Source organism: Oncorhynchus clarkii, chromosome 22 (genome assembly GCF_045791955.1).
Source record: "Oncorhynchus clarkii lewisi isolate Uvic-CL-2024 chromosome 22, UVic_Ocla_1.0, whole genome shotgun sequence".
Lineage (NCBI taxonomy): Eukaryota > Metazoa > Chordata > Actinopteri > Salmoniformes > Salmonidae > Oncorhynchus > Oncorhynchus clarkii.
The window spans coordinates 21,011,259-21,031,102 of NC_092168.1; the positions used below are offsets into that span (position 1 = coordinate 21,011,259).

Below are 19,844 nucleotides of genomic sequence, written 5' to 3' on the forward strand. Positions count from 1 at the left end.
CTAACGACATGCCACTAGCTTTGAGTAAGGCCAGTATGTCTATGTATGCAGATGACTCAACACTATACACGTCAGCTACTACAGCGACTGAAATGACTGCAACACTTAACAAAGAGCTGCAGTTAGTTTCAGAATGGGTATCAATGAATAAGTTAGTCCTTACTAAAAGCATTGTATTTGGGACAAAACATTCACTAAACCCTAAACCTAAACTACATCTCGTAATGAATAATGTGGAAATTGAGCGAGTTAAGGTGACTAAACTGCTTGGAGTTACCCTGGATTGTAAACAGTCATGGTCAAAACATATTGATACAACAGTAGTTAAGATGGGGAGAAGTCTGTCCATAATAAAGCGCTATTCTGCATTCTTAACAACACTATCAACAGGGCAGGTCCTAGTTTTGTCACACCTGGACTAATGTTCAGTGGTGTGGTCAGGTGCCACAAAGAAGGACTTGGGAAAATTGCAGTTGCCTCAGAACAGGGCAGCACGGCTGGCCCTTAAAAGTCCCCAGTAGAGCTAACATGAACGACATTAATGTCAATCTCTCATGGCTCAAAGTGGAAGAGAGATTGACATCATCATTACTTGTTTTCGTAAGAGGTGTTGACAAGCTGAAGGTCCAGAGCTGTCTGTTTAAATACTAACACACAACTCAGACACCCATGCATACCCCACAGTACATGCCACCAGAGGTCTCTTTACAGTCCCCAAGTCCAGAACAGACTATGGGAGGCGCACAGTACGACACAGAGCCATGACTACATGGAACTCTATTCCACATCAGGTAACTGATGCAAGCTGTAGAATCATATTTTAAAAGCAGGTAAAAATACACCTTATGGAACAGTGGGGACTGTGAAGTAACACAAACATAGGCACAGACACATGCATACACACACGATAACATACGCACTATACACACACATGGATTTTGTGTTGTAGATATGTGGTAGTTGAGTATGGGCCTGAGGGCACACACTTAGTGTGTTATGAATTCCGCAATGAATGTATTGTAATGTATTTGTATAACTGCCTTAATTCTTCCAGACCCCAGGAAGAGTAGCTGCTGCCTTTGCAGCAGCTAATGAGGATCCATCGTAAATACAAATACAAATGTGATATTTCAGGGTTTTATTTTTAATACATTTGCAAAAATGTCTAAAAACCTGATTTTGCTTTGCCAGTATTGGGTATTGTGTGTAGATTGATGAGGGGAAAAAAACTATTTAATCAATTTTAGAATAAGGTAACACATTTTGTAAAAAGTCAAGAGGTCTGAATGCTTTCCGAATGCACTTTAGCCAATATGCTGTGATAATGTATTAGGCGTACTTACTACAAAAATGTCATTCCTACAGATATAAACGTTAACGAAACTAACCAAATGTGTAGACATAGCCTTATCCGCTAGTTAGCCTATTTTTTATTACAGCAACAAACATATAGTTTTACTCGTCGACGTAGGCTATTTGTATCATGTTGAACGTGAAAGCAAATGCAACTGTCTTGCATAAAAACTAAGAACGAACTAACTGAAGTAACACCCATAACAGACCACCCACATACTGAGAAGGGGGACCCGCCAGCAAGGACAGAGAAGACTGAGTTCAGTCAGTGGAGGGCTAGTGGAGGACGCCATTGAAACCGAGAACTGACAGACTTTAAATTTGTAGCGAAAGAATAACTATGAAATGGGGAAAATTCAACAACTATTTCTACGTTCTACGTAATTAAAGTTGTAGTGCCAATGAACACAACTTTTGTTGCCAGTTCGTGGGAGATGACGGTCCTCAACGCTGTTCTAGAGGTAAGAGAATAGTAGTGGAGGTGGGGAGTCTGCCAGGACAATGGAGAAAGTTTTAGCTAGCGAGTTAATAGAAGCTAGCTAGAAACGGTCAAAGGGGGACGACGGTATTCAAAATCTTTAAATAGCAGAAATTATGTAAGTAGCTAGATAGACCTTTATAGGTTATTGAAGCGTATGTATGTATGTTGTCATTTGTAACGGTGAGTGAACGGTGTCTGTGTCAATCATGCGAAACTCGTGTTTTTTTTTGTCTACGTTAACCCCTCCCCCAGTGCTGTCTGTATAAATAATTATTTTACAAACTCCAAAAACAACTGAACGACCCTTTCTTGACAGCAAATGTTGTTAAAGTAGTACATCTGGAAAGTTGGGTTTAATATTTGAAGGGGTGACCTGAGCTGTTTGTCAGAGTTTTGTTGACAGTAAATAACTAGGCTGCAGCTTTCTAATTCATAGACGCTAATTATCTTTACTGCCTATTGCCAATAGTATCAAAGATTTTTTATAACTAACCCAAGATGGACCGTAGCCTGTCATTTCCAATGGGAGCAAATGAGTCAGTGGGCAGAACAAGCGAGGTACTATTGGTGCGTTCTAGCATGTATTTCCGTTAGGGAACGCCTACTCTGAAGTGCATATCTGCAGTAACTCGATTCGCCCTTGCATTCCTAAAATAATTAAACCATTTTTTTGGCAAAGGCTAAAGTCTACAAAAGGTAGGCGACTCTGTTCGTAACATATTCTATTTTTTGGGACCAGACAACTTTATTGATTCTCAAACGTTTCATTGATGAGCAGAATGTCGGCTGAAATCTCTCGCCCCATTTTCTTCCCACTGCCAGCCACTGGGCTTCCTCTCATCACCATATATGGTTGTGAGTGGAATCGCCAACCGGATGTTTCAGATTTCTCCATACTTCAGCTTTATACATTGGGTGAAACATCTGGCTCATTGTTCGATCTGTGATAGTATCTTCGGGCCATGCGAGTTTTGTAAATAGCCTCCGCGCTCCGTACGGTTTTGGAAACATAAGGAACCGTATATCAGCGATGAATCATTTTCAAAATAAAAGGTTAAATTAACTACACACATTTTATAGGGTTAGGGTTCCCACATGGCCATGTTTCAGCGTTTATTTACGGAAGACAGAATCAACTGCTTGTGTTCATTGCCCATCTGTCTCCGAACACCTGTGTGTAAATGGAAGACGGATGCCACAAACGTGTTGTCACTGAAAACACAGTCGACTTCAACAGTGTTAACCGGCTAATTGTATAATTTGCATTTGTGGAATTATTTTGATGTGGTATCGAAGTAGATGGCTTTATGTTTCTAGAACTGTACAGCAATTGACAATTGATTCATGTTTAGATTGAGTATTTTGCTGCCATGGCCAATTCACCTCTAAACAGAACGAACATGTAAATGTAAGGTCCTTGGACTATAAGGAGTAACGTTAGTCTCCTTTAGTCCATTATTAGGCTGTAGCTTACTCTGTAAATTGTAAGCCTAGCTTACTCTGTAAATTGTAAGCCTAGCTAATGCAACACGTACAAAAGTAACTTAACTTAAGAATTCAGACAGAGTAAAAGCGCAATACAGTTAGCTATACATTTAACTACATCGACTCCTGTTGGCACTCCCTGTATATAGCCATACAATTTGATTTGATAACTAGGTATTATTTTTAGGTCACGGAATGAAGGAAAACAGTTTCATCCATTCCACAGGGTGTGGACGTTTATTCTGCATTCCAGCTGCGCAAGTCTGGATCTCTGGTCTGGACCAGTGGTCTGGACTCAAGGGATCAAATCCTTATCTTGTTGTCTTTGCTGTCTGGCTGTGTTGCCACGCCATATTATCCCATTAATGTAAGAAACCACAGCCCGATAGCATCACTGGGGGCGAGCTCCCAGCCATCCCAAAATTGCCAAAGACTGTTGAATTGCTAACAACTACTACTGCCTCCCTCACCCACAGACCATCAGCACTGACTTAATGTTCATCCACAGGTATTTACCCACGCAGACACACACCTACACTGACACTTAGTATGCCAAACATTAGGAACACCTTCCTAATATTGAGTCTCCCCCCCAGAACTCTACAAGGTGTCGAAAGCGTTCCACAGGGATGCTGGCCATATTGACTCCAATGCTTCTCAAAGTTGTCAAGTTGGCTGCATGTCCTTTGAGTGGTATAACATTCTTGATTCACATGGGAAACTGTTGAGCGTGAATAACCCAGCAGCGTTGCAGTTCTTGACACAAACCGGTGCGTCTGGCACCTACCATACCCAGTTCAAAGGACCTTTTGTCTTGACCATTCACCCTCTGAATCACACAATCATGTCTCAAGGCTTAAAAATCCTTCTTTAACCTGTCTTCTCCCCTTCATCTACACTGATTGAAGTGGATGTAACAGGTGACATCAATAAGGGATCATAGCTTTCACCTGGTCAGTCTGTCATGGAAAGAGCAGGTATCTTTAATGTTTTGTAAACTCAGTGTACACACACACACACACACACACACTCATCACCATGCACACATCCACTTATGCTGCTGCTATATTGATTATTATCATTCATATTTATCTGGCTACCAGTCACGTTTTACCCGTGTTTACATGTACATAACTACCTCAATCACTCCATTACCCCTGTTTACATGTACATAACTACCTCAATCACTCCATTACCCCTGTTTACATGTACATAACTACCTCAATCACTCCATTACCCCTGCACATTCTAATAATAGTACTGGCACTGACCTGTATATAACTTCATTCTCACAATTTGTTTTGTATCTCATGTTTTTTTTCATGTATTATTACTGCTCTGTTGGGATGAGCTCGCAAGTAAGCATTTTATTGCCTGGCTGCCCAGACTCCTTTCTCTGGCCAAATGCTACGCCACAGACATTAGTTTCTTCTCTGCAATGAGTCTGGATCTGAATACCTGCACGACCATTCACCGAATGTAAACACATTCCGGTCCGTCTGATTGGTCCAGAATCCGATGGGTTGGGCCAGAGACAGAACACGCGTGGGTAAAGTGGTGGTTTGAAAATGTTTTATTGGCTTTGATACTCTGATTGGTTAGAGACAATCCAATCGCTGATGACTTACAATTGTACAATGCCCCTCGTCTTAACAACAAACGACTTCAAGGATGGCAGTCTCAGACTGAAGTATGTAGCGAACGACAGAGCAGCTGAAGAATTTAGTGTGAGTCTTCAGGCTAAGCATTTCACTGTTTTACACCTGCTGTAAGCTGTGCATGTGACAATAAAACGTTGAAACCTGAATAAATTAAACTAGACTACAGTATTTTGTGCTGCTGCATCGGGCACATTCGTGTAATTAGATTGACATTTATACATGTTAGGTAATTTGTCAGTCTCTCTGTTTTCAGTTTAGTGAACTAATCTGGCTTCTCTTCTTCCCCATACATATTCAATGTGCATAGCTTACGCACTAGCTAAACAATGAGAGCAAGGGGGAGAGTGTGTTTGTCTGTGTCCTAACCTAACCATTAGAGGATAAAATGCAAAACTGACCTTGGGTCAGTCTGGGAAAACTACATTTGAACCCTTGAGGCTTCAACCCCAACTAACCTCAACTCCAAGCCTGTGGTTGTGTGCAGTTCATTCTAACCCTATCCTCTCCCCTCCTTCTAGTCCCCTGGTATGCCCTGTCTCCTCCGGCAGCCCAGCACCTCACCATGAATGCTAGCGGGAATGTCTCTACTGCGGGAAACGCCACAGCTGCGTGGGACGCTGGTGGGGGCCCGGTGGTGCTGGAGTCAGTGTTCATCGTCACCATTGCTCTCCTGGCCTGCCTGGGCAACTTCCTCATCGTGGCCACTCTGTACCGCAGGCCCTACCTCCTCACACCCAGCAACAAGTTTGTGTTCAGCCTGACTCTGTCCAACCTGCTGCTGTCAGTGCTGGTGTTGCCCTTTGTGGCGGTGAGCTCAGCACGGCGGGAGTGGGTGTTTGGTGTGGTGTGGTGCAACTTTACCGCCCTGATCTACCTGCTCATCAGCTCGGCCAGTATGCTCACCCTGGGGGCCATCGCCATTGACAGGTCAGTGATAGTACCCCTACACTGGGATGGCTGCTTGCAAGGTACAATATGTTTGTTGGGGATGTTGTGCTGGAGGTGTTCACTGGTCCAAAAAGTTGGATCCGTTCCGAAATGGACCTGTGGTTTTCCCACCCGGATCCGATATTTTTAAATATAGAGACCTGTTCTGTATATACCTGATCAGATCCAGACCTGGCCCGATCCAAGCCAAGTGAGGGAAGCAGCAGATAAAGCACGAGAGGAGGGAGAGGTCCTGCTCTAGCAGGTGGGGGAGGGGCCATACTGTCAGCGAGTGAGACAGGAAGGAGGGAGAGACAGCAACCATCCAACAAGCTGACTCGCACTATAGTAGACTAATAGTTGCCAAATCTACACTGAACAAAAATATAAGCGCAACATGTAAAGTGTTGGTCCTGAGCTAAAATAAAAGATCCCTGAAATTTTCCATATACACAAAAAGCTTATTTCTTTCAAATGTTGTGCACAAATGTATTTAGATTCCTGTTGGAGAGCATTTCTCCTTTACCAAAATAATCCATCCACCTGACAGGTGTGGCATATCAAGAAGCTGATTAAACACCATGATCATTACACATTGTGCTGGGGACAATAAAAGGCCACTCTAACACAGATGTCTCAAGTTTTGATGGAGCGTGCAATTGGCATGCTGACTGCTGGAATGTCCACCAGAGCTGTTGCCAGATAATTGAATGTTCATTTCTCTACCATAAACCACCTCCAATGTCATTTTAGAGAATTTGGCAGTACTTCCAACTGGCCTCACAACCGCAGACCACGTGAATGGCGTTGTGTGGGCGAGCAGTTTGCTGATGTCAACGTTGTGAACAGTGCCCCATGGTGGCGGGGGGGTTATGGTATGGGCAGGCATAAGCTACGGACAATGAACACAATTCCATTTTACCGATTCCAATTAGAATGCACAGAGATACGGTAATGAGATCCTGCGGCCCATCGTCGTGCCATTCATCTGGCGCCATCACCTCATGTTTCAATCTGATAATGCATGGCCCAATGTCGGAAGGATCTGTACACAATACACGGAAGCTGAAAATGTCCATGGCCTGCATACTCGACAGACATGTCACTCATTGGACAAGTTTGGGATTCTCTGGATCGAAGTGTACGACAGCGTGTTCCAGTGCCCGCCAATATCCAGTAACTTCGCACAGCCATTGAAGAGGAGTGGGACAACATTCCACAGGCCACAATCAACAGCCTGATCAAATCAAATGTATTTATATAGCCCTTCGTACATCAGCTGATATCTCAAAGTGCTGTACAGAAACCCAGCCTAAAACCCCAAACAGCAAGAAATGCAGGTGTTGAAGCACGGTGGCTTGGAAAAACTCCCTAGAAAGGCCGAAACCTAGGAAGAAACCTAGAGAGGAACCAGGCTATGTGGGGTGGCCAGTCCTCTTCTGGCTGTGCCGGGTGGAGATTATAACAGAACATGGCCAAGATGTTCAAATGTTCATAGATGACCAGCATGGTCCAATAATAATCACAGGCAGAACAGTTGAAACTGGAGCAGCAGCACGGCCAGGTGGACTGGGGACAGCAAGGAGTCATCATGTCAGGTAGTCCTGAGGCATGGTCCTAGGGCTCAGGTCCTCCGAGAGAGAGAAAGAAAGAGAGAATTAGAGAGAGCACACTTAAATTCACACAGGACACCGAATAGGGCAGGAGAAGTACTCCAGATATAACAAACTGACCCTAGCCCCCCGACTCTCTGCGAGAGATGTCGTGCTGCATGAGGCAAATGGTGATCACACCAGATTCTTATCCATGCCCCTACCTTTTTTTGTAAGTTATCTGTGACCAACAGATTCGTATCTGAATTCCTAGTCATGAAATTGTTGCATGTTGCTTTTATATTTTTGTTCAGTATAGGTTATTTAACATCCAATATGTAGTACCGGTCTTGACTGCATCAAACCAGGAGGAGCTAGTTAATATTAGCTTGCAAGGCTAGTTGAGGCTGCAGTCATGCGCTTTCTCATCGTAACAACGACTCCATTCAGAAAATTATGTAGAGGCCTACCTGTTGGCTCTTGGTTGTTGTAGTCCATCTTTCCCCTTTAACGTTTAATTCTATTTTAATTCCATCTTCCATTAAGCATCTCCTAACTTTTGCCAGACACGGAGGCTCTGTGACCGTAGCCTAAAAATCCCTGTCACTTCCTGGCTGGTTGGTTGTTATGCTGCTCATCCCCGGAACATACTTTCTTGGTGGAATTTCCTTGCACGTTAAAATGTATGTAGGATTCCCGAACTGCGATGTTTTTTTCTCTCCATTGCTTCATGATCTATCATATTGTGCGCAATAATTTTTTGACATTTTTTTACACTGATAGAATGTATGGATTTGATAATGACATTATCATTGTGCCCACAGGTACTATGCTGTACTGTACCCCATGATCTACCCCATGAAGATCACAGGCAACCGGGCGGTGGTGGCAATCGCCTATGTGTGGTTTCACTCCCTGGTGGGCTGCCTGCCACCCCTCTTCGGCTGGTCCTCCTTCGAGTTCGACCGCTTCAAGTGGACATGCGTGGCGGCCTGGCACCGCACCCCTGCCTACACCGCCTTCTGGGTCACTTGGTGCAGCCTGCCGCCACTGCTCGCCATGTTGGCCTGCTACGGCGTAATCTTCCGCGTGGCACGCCTCAAGGCCCGCAAGGTGCATTGTGGGACGACGGTGGTCGCGTCTTCAGAAGAAACGTCATCGGGTGCTCAGAGGAACGACCAGCGTAAAAACTCATCTACGTCCACGTCGTCCAATGGAAGCCGGTGGAGTTTAGTGTATGCTGGGAGCCAGTGCAAGGCTTTCGTCACCATTATGGTGGTGATCGGGACCTTCCTGGTGACCTGGGGCCCCTACGTGGGGGTGGTGTGTACAGAGGCCCTGTGGGGTCAGGGCAGCGTGTCCCAGGGCCTGGAGACCCTGGTGGCTTGGCTGTCCTTCTGCAGCGCCGTCTGCCACCCGCTCATCTACGGCCTGTGGAACAAGACTGTGCGCAAGGAACTGCTGGGCATGTGCTTCGGGGATCGCTACTACCGCGTGGAGTCGTTCGCCACACGCCACCGCACGTCACGCCTCTTCAGCATCTCCAACCGCATCACAGGTGAGCAGGGGGAGGGTGCTGGTAGTGTTAGGTTGAGGCTGTGGATGGATGAGATTTGAACTGGCTTTGTGTGCAGAAAACCAGCACAACCTTACTGGTGCAACATAAAATCTTGTTCTGTTGTGTTCTTTGTTGTGCTGTATGGCTGACCCTGCTATTGTGTTAATAGTTAAGTTGACTGTGTTACATTGTGTTGTGGTGTGTTGTATGTAGGGCTGTGACAGTCATTACGTATGGGAATTCCCATTCAAGTCAATGATTGCATAATGGGTGGACTGGCTGCTATTGCGAGTGTACCGATAAGAGTAAAGCAGGAAGTATACCCATCAATATGTGCTGTGATTTGTTGATTCAACTGGACATCATTTGAATTCACATTCTACATTACCATGGAAATTATTGCGTCACCATACCAGGCAGCCATTGCGAGGGTAAACTCCCAGTCCAATGGCCAGGGCTAGAGTTTCCAAGCCGTTCTATTCATTATATTTCTATGTGTGCTGCTGCAGGGAAGGGACATTGCCTAGGCAACATAAAACTCCTTGCTTATTTCAGTAAGGAGAAAAAAAAGTTGAATCACGTTGGTAAGAGTCCATGTTACCGCAGAAAGAGACAGTAACGCATGAATGGGCGGCTGTCCCGACTTCAGTCAACCAATTGTGGAACAAACACCTATGACGGTTATTTTATTTTCATCACTGTCTTCATCCATAACCGTTGGTTATACGATTATACATAATTGTGCCAGCCCTAATTGTATGGCGTTGTATATTTGACCCGGCTGTTGTGTTTCTTCCTGCAGACCTGGGCATGTCCCCTCACCTGACGGCCATGTTGGTGGGAGGAGGGCAGCTCCTGGCCCCCGGCAGCAGCACTGGAGACACCGGCTTCAGTTTCACTCAGGACTCATGTGAGTGGCGCACACAATAAGCTGGCAAAGACACAACACTGTTTCCATAAGACGATTCAAACAAGACCTTTAAGTCCTAGTCGAAATGCAGTGTCTGAATGTACTGAACAGTACAGATATAGCTGGGGCATATTCATTGTGGAAACTGTTTACCGTTTAAGAACAAAACAGGGTCCCTCCCTTTTTTATTTGCTTCCGTTGAATAAATGTTTTGCAACATAATGAATACGCCCCTGGTCTTCCAGTACCTTTTAAAACTGCTCCCTTAGGGCTTTATTGCTGACAAATATTGTTTAGCCTAGTTCTCTGTTGTATCATCATCATCCCTCAGCTGTGTTCTGATCAGCCCAGATTCCTGGTTTGTGGCTCATGTCTTGGCAGAGGGTAGATGGTAGTGTGTGTACTGTATTATCATGTGTAATCATCTGTCATATGTGTGTGATGCTCCTCATTGGTGCAGCATCAACAGGCGTCATCACAGGCATTCACACACTTTTTTTTTCACATTTACTTTTTTTGTCATTTAGCAGACGCTCTTATTATTTTCATACTTTTTTTTGTCATACTGGTCCCCCGTGGGAATCGAACCCACAACCCTGGCATTTCAAGCGCCATGCTCTATCAACTGAGTTACCTGATTTAATACTATTTTGAGTCTTTCGGATTCGTTTAGAGAAGACCCACATTGTAAGTACAATAGGATTTATTTTCTTTAGTGTCTGTCTGCTATGCATCTTTTGGTTCCTTAATCTCTACTGAAATACTGCACTACAAATACACTACAAAATACTGAAGGTCATGAATCCCCCCCCTTTCCCCATACAGGTACAGACGTGATGCTGCTTGACAACTTCTCCACAGATGGCTCCTCCCACATTGGAAGCGTGGCCGTAAAGAGGCGGAGCTCGGTCACCTTTGAAGACGAGCAACAGCAGAATTCCAAAGGTACCTGTCCGTTCTCACTCGAGAATGAAACGTTTGGGGGGCTGCTGCAGTTCGAACAATGTTATGCTTATTTCCCTCGCGGCAGTCAAGCAATTGTATTCCGTCAAGAGTCAAAGTAGTCCGGTGGCGGTCGCATCTAGACCTCGATTCAAAGCTATCAATAAATCATTTTATTTCTATGCCAAGCAATCACAACTGTACATTGTTTGAAGCACACTTTTTACTAAGTCTCTAAGGGTGTTTTCACATATAGTCCTCTTTTAAACAAACCGATCTGTGTTCTTTAAAGTGACCTCTGGGGTAAAAAAAATATAAAAGAACTTAGTTCTCTGCCTTTGAATGAGGACTCAACTTTTTTTCCAGTGCACTTCAACTGTTTTGTGGGCCGAGTCCTCTTTACATTCACATTGCTATGTTTTTCCAAGATGCAAGCCATTCAATCAGAATGTGTTATTGAACAGCTAGATATACCTACTTACATTTTGGAAGCTAATAGATTGCATTTAGTCAAAGTATGAGCCATAATAATTGTAATTAGAAGATACTATTAACATGAAAATGTGATTGGTAACAGAACAAATAGCAATAGAATGACTTTTGAATAAATACTGCTGTAATTGAAAATTGTACACCCAAGGTAGGCTACTGCCCCTTTAAGAACTAGAGATTTTGTACCCTTTTTATGATTCTCAGCAAATATGTTGTCTTCTCACCCTATTCAAAACCCACAATCAATAAACAATTTATGAAGCTCTATTAGCCTATAGATCACATATTGCAAACAAATTATCTAAACTAAAAACTCAATGTGAGGGGTTATGGCAGGGGAAACGGTGTTGCAGTAGTCTAGTGTGGTGCGGGAATAATGACAAGGGAACCTTGAGCTTTGCGTTCGCATTGTCCTAAAAAAGGGACCGCCTGAGACCACCTCTCTAGATGTTGTCAGTTCGATTCGCTTTGGGGGCTCTTTTGAGGGGTCTGAGTTCCTTTGGAGTGTTCACACTGCACAAAAAATTAAGCGTACCTCAGCTCCAATAAGGCCCCTATGGTGAACGAGAGGCTTGTAGAATCATGATTCTTTCAAGTTTTTAGGTCGCCGGTAGGGGGTCCTGTGTGCTATGGGCATTACTGAATCAATATTTTTATTTTTTTATTTCATCTTTATTTAACCAGGTAGGCCAGTTGAGAACAAGTTCTCATTTACAATTGTGACCTGGCCAAGACAGAGCAAAGCAGTGCGACACAAACACAGAATTACACATGGGTTACACATGGGATAAACAAATGTACAGTCAATAACACAATAGAAAAATCTATATACAGTGTGTACAAATGTAGTAAGATTAGGGAGGTAAGGAAATAATTACAATTTAGCAATTAAACACTGGAGTGATAGATATGCAGAAGATGAATGTGCAAGTAGAGATACTGGGGTGCAAAGGAGCAAAAAATAAATAACAATATGGGGATGAGGTAGTTGGGTGGGCTATTTACAGATGGGCTATGTACAGGTGCAATTATCTGTCAGCTGCTCTGACAGCTGATGCTTAAAGTTAGTGAGGGAGACATTAGTCTCCAGCTTCAGTGATTTTTGCAATTCATTCCAGTCATTGGCAGCAGAGAACTGTAAGGAAAGGCGGCCAAAGGGGGAGTTGGCTTTGGGGATGACCAGTGAAATATACCCGCAGGAGCGTGTGCTACGGGTGGGTGCTGTTATGGTGACCAGTGAGCTAAGATAAGGCGGGGCTTTACCTAGCAGAGACTTATAGATAACCTGGAGCCAGTGGGTTTGGCGATGAATATGAAGCGAGGGCCAGCCAACGAGAGCATACAGGTCGCAGTGGTGGGTAGTATATGGGGCTATGGTGACAAAACGGATGGCACTGTGATAGACTATATCCAATTTGCTGAGTAGAGTGTTGAAGGCTATTTTGTAAATGACATCGCCGAAGTCAAGGATCGGTAGGATAGTCAGTTTTACGAGGGTATGTTTGGCAGCATGAGTGAAGGATGCTTTGTTGCAAAATAGGAAGCCGATTCTAGATTTAATTTTGGATTGGAGATGCTTAATGTGTGTCTGGAAGGAGAGTTTACAGTCTAACCAGACACCTAAGTATTTGTAGTTGTCCACATATTCTAACTCAGAACCGTCCAGAGTAGTGCTGCTAGACGGGCGGGTGCGGGCAGCGATCGGTTGAAGAGCATGCATTTAGTTTGCTTGCATTTAAGAGCAGTTGGAGGCTACGGAAGGAGTGTTGTATGGCATTGAAGCTTGTCTGGAGGTTAGTTAACACAGTGTCCAAAGAAGGGCCAGAAGTATACAGAATGGTGTCGTCTGCATAGAGGTAGATCAGAGAATCACCAGCAGCAAGAGCGACATCATTGATGTACAGAGAAGAGTCGGCCCGAGAATTGAACCCTGTGGCACCTCCATAGAGACTGTTCGAAGTCTAGACAACAGGCCCTCCGATTTGACACACTGAACTCTATCTGAGAAGTAGTTGGTGAACCAGGCGAGGCAGTCATTTGAGAAACCAAGGCTGTTGAGTCTGCCGATAAGAATGCGGTGATTGACAGCCTTGGCCAGGTCGATGAATACGGCTGCACAGTATTGTCTTTTATCGATGGCGGTTATGATATTGTTTAGGATCTTGAGCGTGGCTGAGGTGCACCCACGACCAGCTCGGAAACCAGATTGCATAGCGGAAAAGGTACGGTAGGATTCGAAATGGTCGGTGATCTGTTTGTTAATTTGGCTTTCAAAGACCTTAGAAAGGCAGGGTAGGATAGATTTGGGTCTAGAGTGTTTCCCCCTTTGAAGGGATGACCGCAGCAACCTTCCAATCTTTAGGGATCTCAGATGATACAAAAGAGAGGTTGAACAGGCTAGTAATAGAGGTTGGAACAATTGCAGCGGATAATTTTAGAAAGAGAGGGTCCAGATTGTTTAGCCCAGCTGATTTGTAGGGGTCCATATTTTGCAGCTCTTTTAGGACATCAGCTGTCTGGATTTGGGTGAAGGAGAAATGGGGGAGGCTTGGGCAAGTTGCTGTGGGGGGTGCAGAGCTGTTGACTGGGATTAGGGTAGCCAGGTGTAAAGCATGGCCAGCCGTAGAAAAATGCTTATTGAAATTCTCGATTATCGTAGATTTATCGGTGGTGACAGTGTTTCCTAGCCTCAGTGCAGTGGGCAGCTGGGAGGAGGTGCTCTTATTCTCCATGGACTTTACTGTGTCCCAGAACTTTTTGGAGTTTGTGCTGCAGGATACAAATTTCTGTTAGGAAAGCAAAGACTAGCTTTTTCAAACTGCCTGTGTATTTTGGTTCCTAATTTCCCTGAAAAGTTGCATATCGCGGGGGCTATTCGATGCTAATGTAGTACGCCACAGGATGTTTTTGTGCTGGTCTGGAGTGAACTAAGGGCTATATCTGTTCTTAGTTCAATTTTTTTTGAATGGGGCATGCTTATTTAAGATGGCGAGGAAAGCACTTTTAAAGAACAACTAGGCATCCTCAACTGACGGAATGAGGTCAGTATCCTTCCAGGATACCCGGGCCAGGTCGGTTAGAAAGGCCTGCTCGCTGAAGTGTTTTAGGGAGCGTTTGACAGTGATGAGGGGTGGTTGTTTGACCGCGGACCCATTACGGACGCAGGCAGTGAAGCAGTGATTGCTGAGATCCTGGTTGAAGACAGCAGAGGTGTATTTAGAGGGCAGGTTGGTCACGATGATATCTATGAGGGTGCCTGTGTTTACGAATTTAGGGTTTTACCTGGTAGGTTCCATGATAATTTGTGTGAGATTGAGGGCATCTATCTTAGATTGTAGGATGGCCGGGTATTAAACATATCCCAGTTTAGGTTACCTAACAGTACTCTGAAGATAAATGGGGGGCAATTAGTTCACATATGGTGTCCAGGGCGCAGCTGGGGGCTGAGGGTGGTCTACAGCAAGCAGCACCAGTGAGACTTATTTCTGGAAAGGTGGATTTTTAAAAGTAGAAGCTCGAACTGTTTGGGCACAGAACTGGATAGCATGACAAAACTCTGCAGGCTATCTCTGCAGTAGATTGCAACTTTGGCCCCCTTTGGCAGTTCTATCTTGGAGGAAAATGTTGTAGTTGGGGATAGAATTTTCAGAATTTTTGGTGACCTTCCTAAGCCAGGATTCAGACTCGGCTAGGACATCAGGGTTGCTGGAGTGTGCTAAAGCAGTGAATAAAACTAACTTAGGGAGGAGGCTTCTGATGTTAACATGCATGAAACCAAGACTTTTACGGTTACAGAATTAATTAAATTAAAAATTATGAAAATTAATTAATGAAATGAGTCGAAAGATTTGTTCTTTTGACTGAATGAGTTGAAAAGATTTGAGCCAGTAAAAAGACAACTTCCCGTCACTAGTACATTTAGGCATTTGAGCAATCAGACTTCTGTGTAAATGTGTTCAATATTTATTTGAGCAATTTCGCATCAGGTCTTCATCACCATTCATTGTAATAGTGCTGCAAGGATGACCCGATAACTCAATTTCTGTTCCCTTTCCTCTCAGCTGCAGAGAGCACCACCATCCCTTCTACGGTCCAGGTCCAAGTAGAGATACACAAATCTCTGGACACCTTCGCCTCCTGCCTGGCCAGGGCCATCGAAAGCGACGCTAAGCTCACCCTCTTTGGCGAGGACACACCCCTATCTGGGGTGTTGTTTGCGGCTGCGGCGAGGGGGGCACAGAGGCCCCGTTACCTTGACGGTCAGAGACTGAGGCTGGAGAGCATCGATGAAGGTATCGTCAAAGACGACAGAGAAGACCAAGAGAGGGAGAATGCATAGAACAAATATCCCTTTTCTTCTTTAAGGTACCTAAGAGTTTATGGTACATTGGGCATTGCATACTTTATAATCTTTGAACTCAGTACGCACAGTGTATATATTTAAAATAGACATTTATAACAATGCAAGGCTTCTGCCAGTTACAGTACATGCCTCTGTTTCTATTCTCATGTGAATAGATACTTCACATTTACAAGTGGGCCCAATGACCAATTTTCATACATTGAAATCTAAAATAGCAATACAAACTAAGGACATTTTTGGACCAAATGCGTGCCATATATTGAGTGCCTTGCTAGTTGTACTATATATACACCTCTGTTAAATAGGAAGCCTTAACTACTGTATCTTGACGGTTCAATGTTTGTATTTTCATTGGAAATATTTTGTTTATGCCTATGGTAATGTCTTAAGCCACTTATTCCTTATTTTCTTTCCATGCTTAAAGACTGCCTCTTGCTGTTGTGAACAGATAAGTCTGTTGTGGAGTTTTAGATGGGGGGAGGGGGGGGGGGTGCGTTCAGCCGGGAACAACGTTGTGGAACGTTCATATAGAAATGTTTTATGTAGAACGAACATGCAGCAGCATACCACCCTGCATACCACTGCTGGCTTGCTTCTGAAGCTAAGCAGGGTTGGTCCTGGTCAGTCCCTGGATGGGAGACCAGATGCTGCTGGAAGTGGTGTTGGAGGGCCAGTAAGAGGCACTCTTTCCTCTGGTCTAAAAAATATCCCAATGCCCCCGGGCAGTGATTGGGGACACTGCCCTGTGTGGGGTGCCATCTTTCGGATGGGACGTTAAACGGGTGTCCTGACTCTCTGAGGTCATTAAAGATCCCATGGCACTTATCGTAAGAGTAGGGGTGTTAACCCCGGTGTCCTGGCTCAATTCTGGCCCTCAAACGATCACGGTCACCTAATAATCCCCATTTTACAATTGGCTCATTCATCCCCCTCCTTTACCCTGTAACTATTCCCCAGGTCGTTGCTGTAAATGAGAACGTGTTCTTAGTCAACTTACTTATAACGGATATAATACATGCCTCAATGACATGTCAAGTAAGGGATCATGTCAGTTCTATTCATGACATTTCTATCTGCAACCTTTCACAACATTTGCCAACTGAACGTGGCCAGGTATTCCCGGGAGGAGAACTTCCTCGTTCTCAGTAGCTGTAATGCTTTTGGAGCATAGGACCAACTTGCTGTATACTTCAACATTTCACAGTACGGCATGTGAAAACATGCCCTATAAGATAATGTACATTTGAATGCACTTCAATAATGCAGTAAGTACCCAGAGTATGAATCCGTCCCCTTCTGATTTGTATGTTGTTTTGGAAAGCCGTGACTTATCAAGTACACTATATATATACAAAAGTATGTGGACACCCCTTCAAATTAGTGAATTAGTCTATTTCAGCCAAACCCGTTGCTGACAGGTGTATAAAATCAAGCATACAACTGTGCAATCTCCATAGACAAACATTGGCAGTTGAATGGCCTTACTGAAGAGCTCAGTGACTTTCAACGTGGCTCAGTCATAGGATGCCAGGAGAACGCTACCTGCCCCAATGTGTAGTGCCAACTGTAAAGTTTGGCGGAGGAGGAATAATGGTCTTGGGCTGTTTTTCATGGTTCGGGTTAGGCCCCTTAGTTCCAGTGAAGGGAAATCTTAACGCTACAGCATACAATGACATTCTAGACGATTCTGTGCTTCCAACTTTGTGGCAACAGTTTGGGGAAGGCCCTTGCCTGTTTCAGCATGACAATGCCCCCGTGCACAAAGCGAGGTCCACACAGAAATGGTTTGTCAAGATCGGTGTGGAAGAGCCCTGACCTCAACCCCATCAAACACCTTTGGGATGTATTGGAATGCTGTCTGCGAGCCAGGCCTAATCGCCCAACATCAGTGCCCGACCTCACTAATGCTCTTGTGGCTGATTGGAAGCAAGTCCCAGCAGCAATTTTCCAATGATTTTGGAATGAGATTTTTGACGAGCAGGTGACCACATACTTTTGATCTGTGGTGTATCTCTCCTGTCAGTATTACTCTACAATGGTCCTAGTGTGGGTGAGCTGCAGGCTTTGCAGGACTGTGGTATTTTATCAGACTGACAAAGTCAAGCACATAATAGGACACCATAAAGCCACTTACAGTATTACTGTATTTTTCAAAATTTTTACTCTGTTGGTTAGGATTTCTGGTCATGTGGGCTCTCTATGTCCTTGTAGCGAGGGACACCTAGCCTGATCCCAGATCTGTAAGTGCTGCTTCAGTAAACACCTCTGACTGTGCTTTCAAGCACATACTGATCTGAAGCCAGGCTAAGGTTACCATCCCTTGTTCAAACACTATAGTTATCACATATCTAACACGTTATACATTCTGAATCACTTCACTAGAGCACCATTTCTCACCCTGAGAGAATCACTGTCGATCCTATTTGCAATTTGGGGTGTTTACCTCAGAACTGAGTGTTCCACTCAGCGGCCAGTTTATTAGGTGTACTCGTCTAGTACTGGGTCGGGATCCACCTTTTGCTTCCAGAACAGCCTGAATTCTTTGGGGTATAGAAACATTGCTCAATTGGTATCAAGGGATCTAACGTTGGCCAGGAAAGAAATCCCCACACCATTACACCACCACCAACAGCCTGTACCGTTGACACCGGGCAGGATGGAACCATGCACTCATGCTGCTGACACCAAATCCTGACTCTGCCATCGGCATGACTCAACAGGAACCGGGATTCGTCGGACCAGGCAACGTTTTTTCCATTCAATTGACCAGTGTTGATCGCGTTCCCACAGGAGCTGCCTCTTTTTGTTTTTAGCTGAATGGAGTGGAACCCGGTGTGGTCATATTCTTCAATATCCGTGACAAGAACCAACGAGTTGTGCGTTCCAAGATGCCGTTCTGCACACCGCTGTTGTACTGCGCCGTCATTTGCCTGTTTGTGGCCCTCCTGTTAGCTTGCATGATTCTTGCCATTCGACCTCATCATAGAGCTGTTTTCTCCCACAGGACTGCTGCTGACTGAATTTGGTTGTTGTTGGGTCGCACCATTCTAGGTAGACCCTAGACACTGTCGTGCGTGAAAAACCCAGAAGGCCGGCCATTTCTGAGATTCTGGAACCGGCGCCCATGTCACCGACGATCATTCCACGCTCAGTCGCTTAGGTCACTTGTTTTGCCCATTTGAACGTTCAATCAAACAGTAACTGCATTTCTCAATGCCTGTCTGTCTGCTTTATATAGCAAGCCACGGACACGTGACTCACTGTCAGTAGAAGAAAACCATTTATGAAAAGGGTGTTGTACCTAATAAACTGGCCCTCGTGTATATCTGTATTTACCTGTGTGTCACTGTCCCAGTATGGTACTGCATTGTTAGAGCAATACTCCAGAACGTAAGGTATTATACACTTTTGATTTCCACTAAGGGCTGGATTCATTCTGTATCGCATTAGATTTGCATTTATAGTGTGATTTAAATTTAAAGGCAGTGTTCCCGCATTCGCAGAGATTGCATACACGGTAAACGATGCATATGTTGGCTCAATGGGAAATTACCTTTACATCTTCCATGATTTGGACTGAATCCAGCCCTAAGATATTTTGTACTGTTGTATTAAAGTTTTTTTTATACATAGCAGAAGCTTTCTGTGTTTTAGTTGGCTGGGTAACAATATATCTATCATTTTGCTCACTGCCATGACTCCCAGATTGTTTAATCTTGCCAATGTCTTGCAATACTCTGTAACCGAACACATTTAATCACAAAGTCCTTTTTATGCACGCTTAGACAAAAACAGAGCCCTACATGAGGGTCAAATCTGGAGGACTAGGTGATCTCTCTCTGATGCTGACGTAAGGTTTTTAAACAGGTCAACACTCGTAAGGCCGCAGGCCCAGACGCTATTCCAGGGAGTCTTCAGGGCATGCGTAGACCAGCTGGCAGGCTGGCAGACATTTTCAACCTCCCCTTGTCCCAGTCTGTAATCCCCACATTTTGAGCTGATTACCATCATTCCTGTCCCCAAAAACTCTTAAGGCATCCTGCCACAATGACTGCCACCCTGTAGCACTCACATCTGTAC

General features: G+C 44.4%; 1 protein-coding gene across 1 annotated transcript; it reads left to right on the top strand.

Annotated features, from left to right (window-relative positions):
- The first annotated feature begins 1,584 nt into the window (after nucleotides 1–1,584).
- LOC139380568 (G protein-coupled receptor 161b) lies at nucleotides 1,585–19,396 on the top strand. The gene is made up of 6 exons (XM_071123346.1): nucleotides 1,585–1,814; nucleotides 5,499–5,907; nucleotides 8,324–9,057; nucleotides 9,860–9,967; nucleotides 10,793–10,912; nucleotides 15,463–19,396. Exons 2-6 carry the CDS (start codon nucleotides 5,543–5,545, stop codon nucleotides 15,738–15,740), a joined length of 1,605 nt encoding a protein of 534 aa, XP_070979447.1. The 5' UTR covers nucleotides 1,585–1,814; nucleotides 5,499–5,542; the 3' UTR covers nucleotides 15,741–19,396.
- Nucleotides 19,397–19,844: the final 448 nt, after the last annotated feature.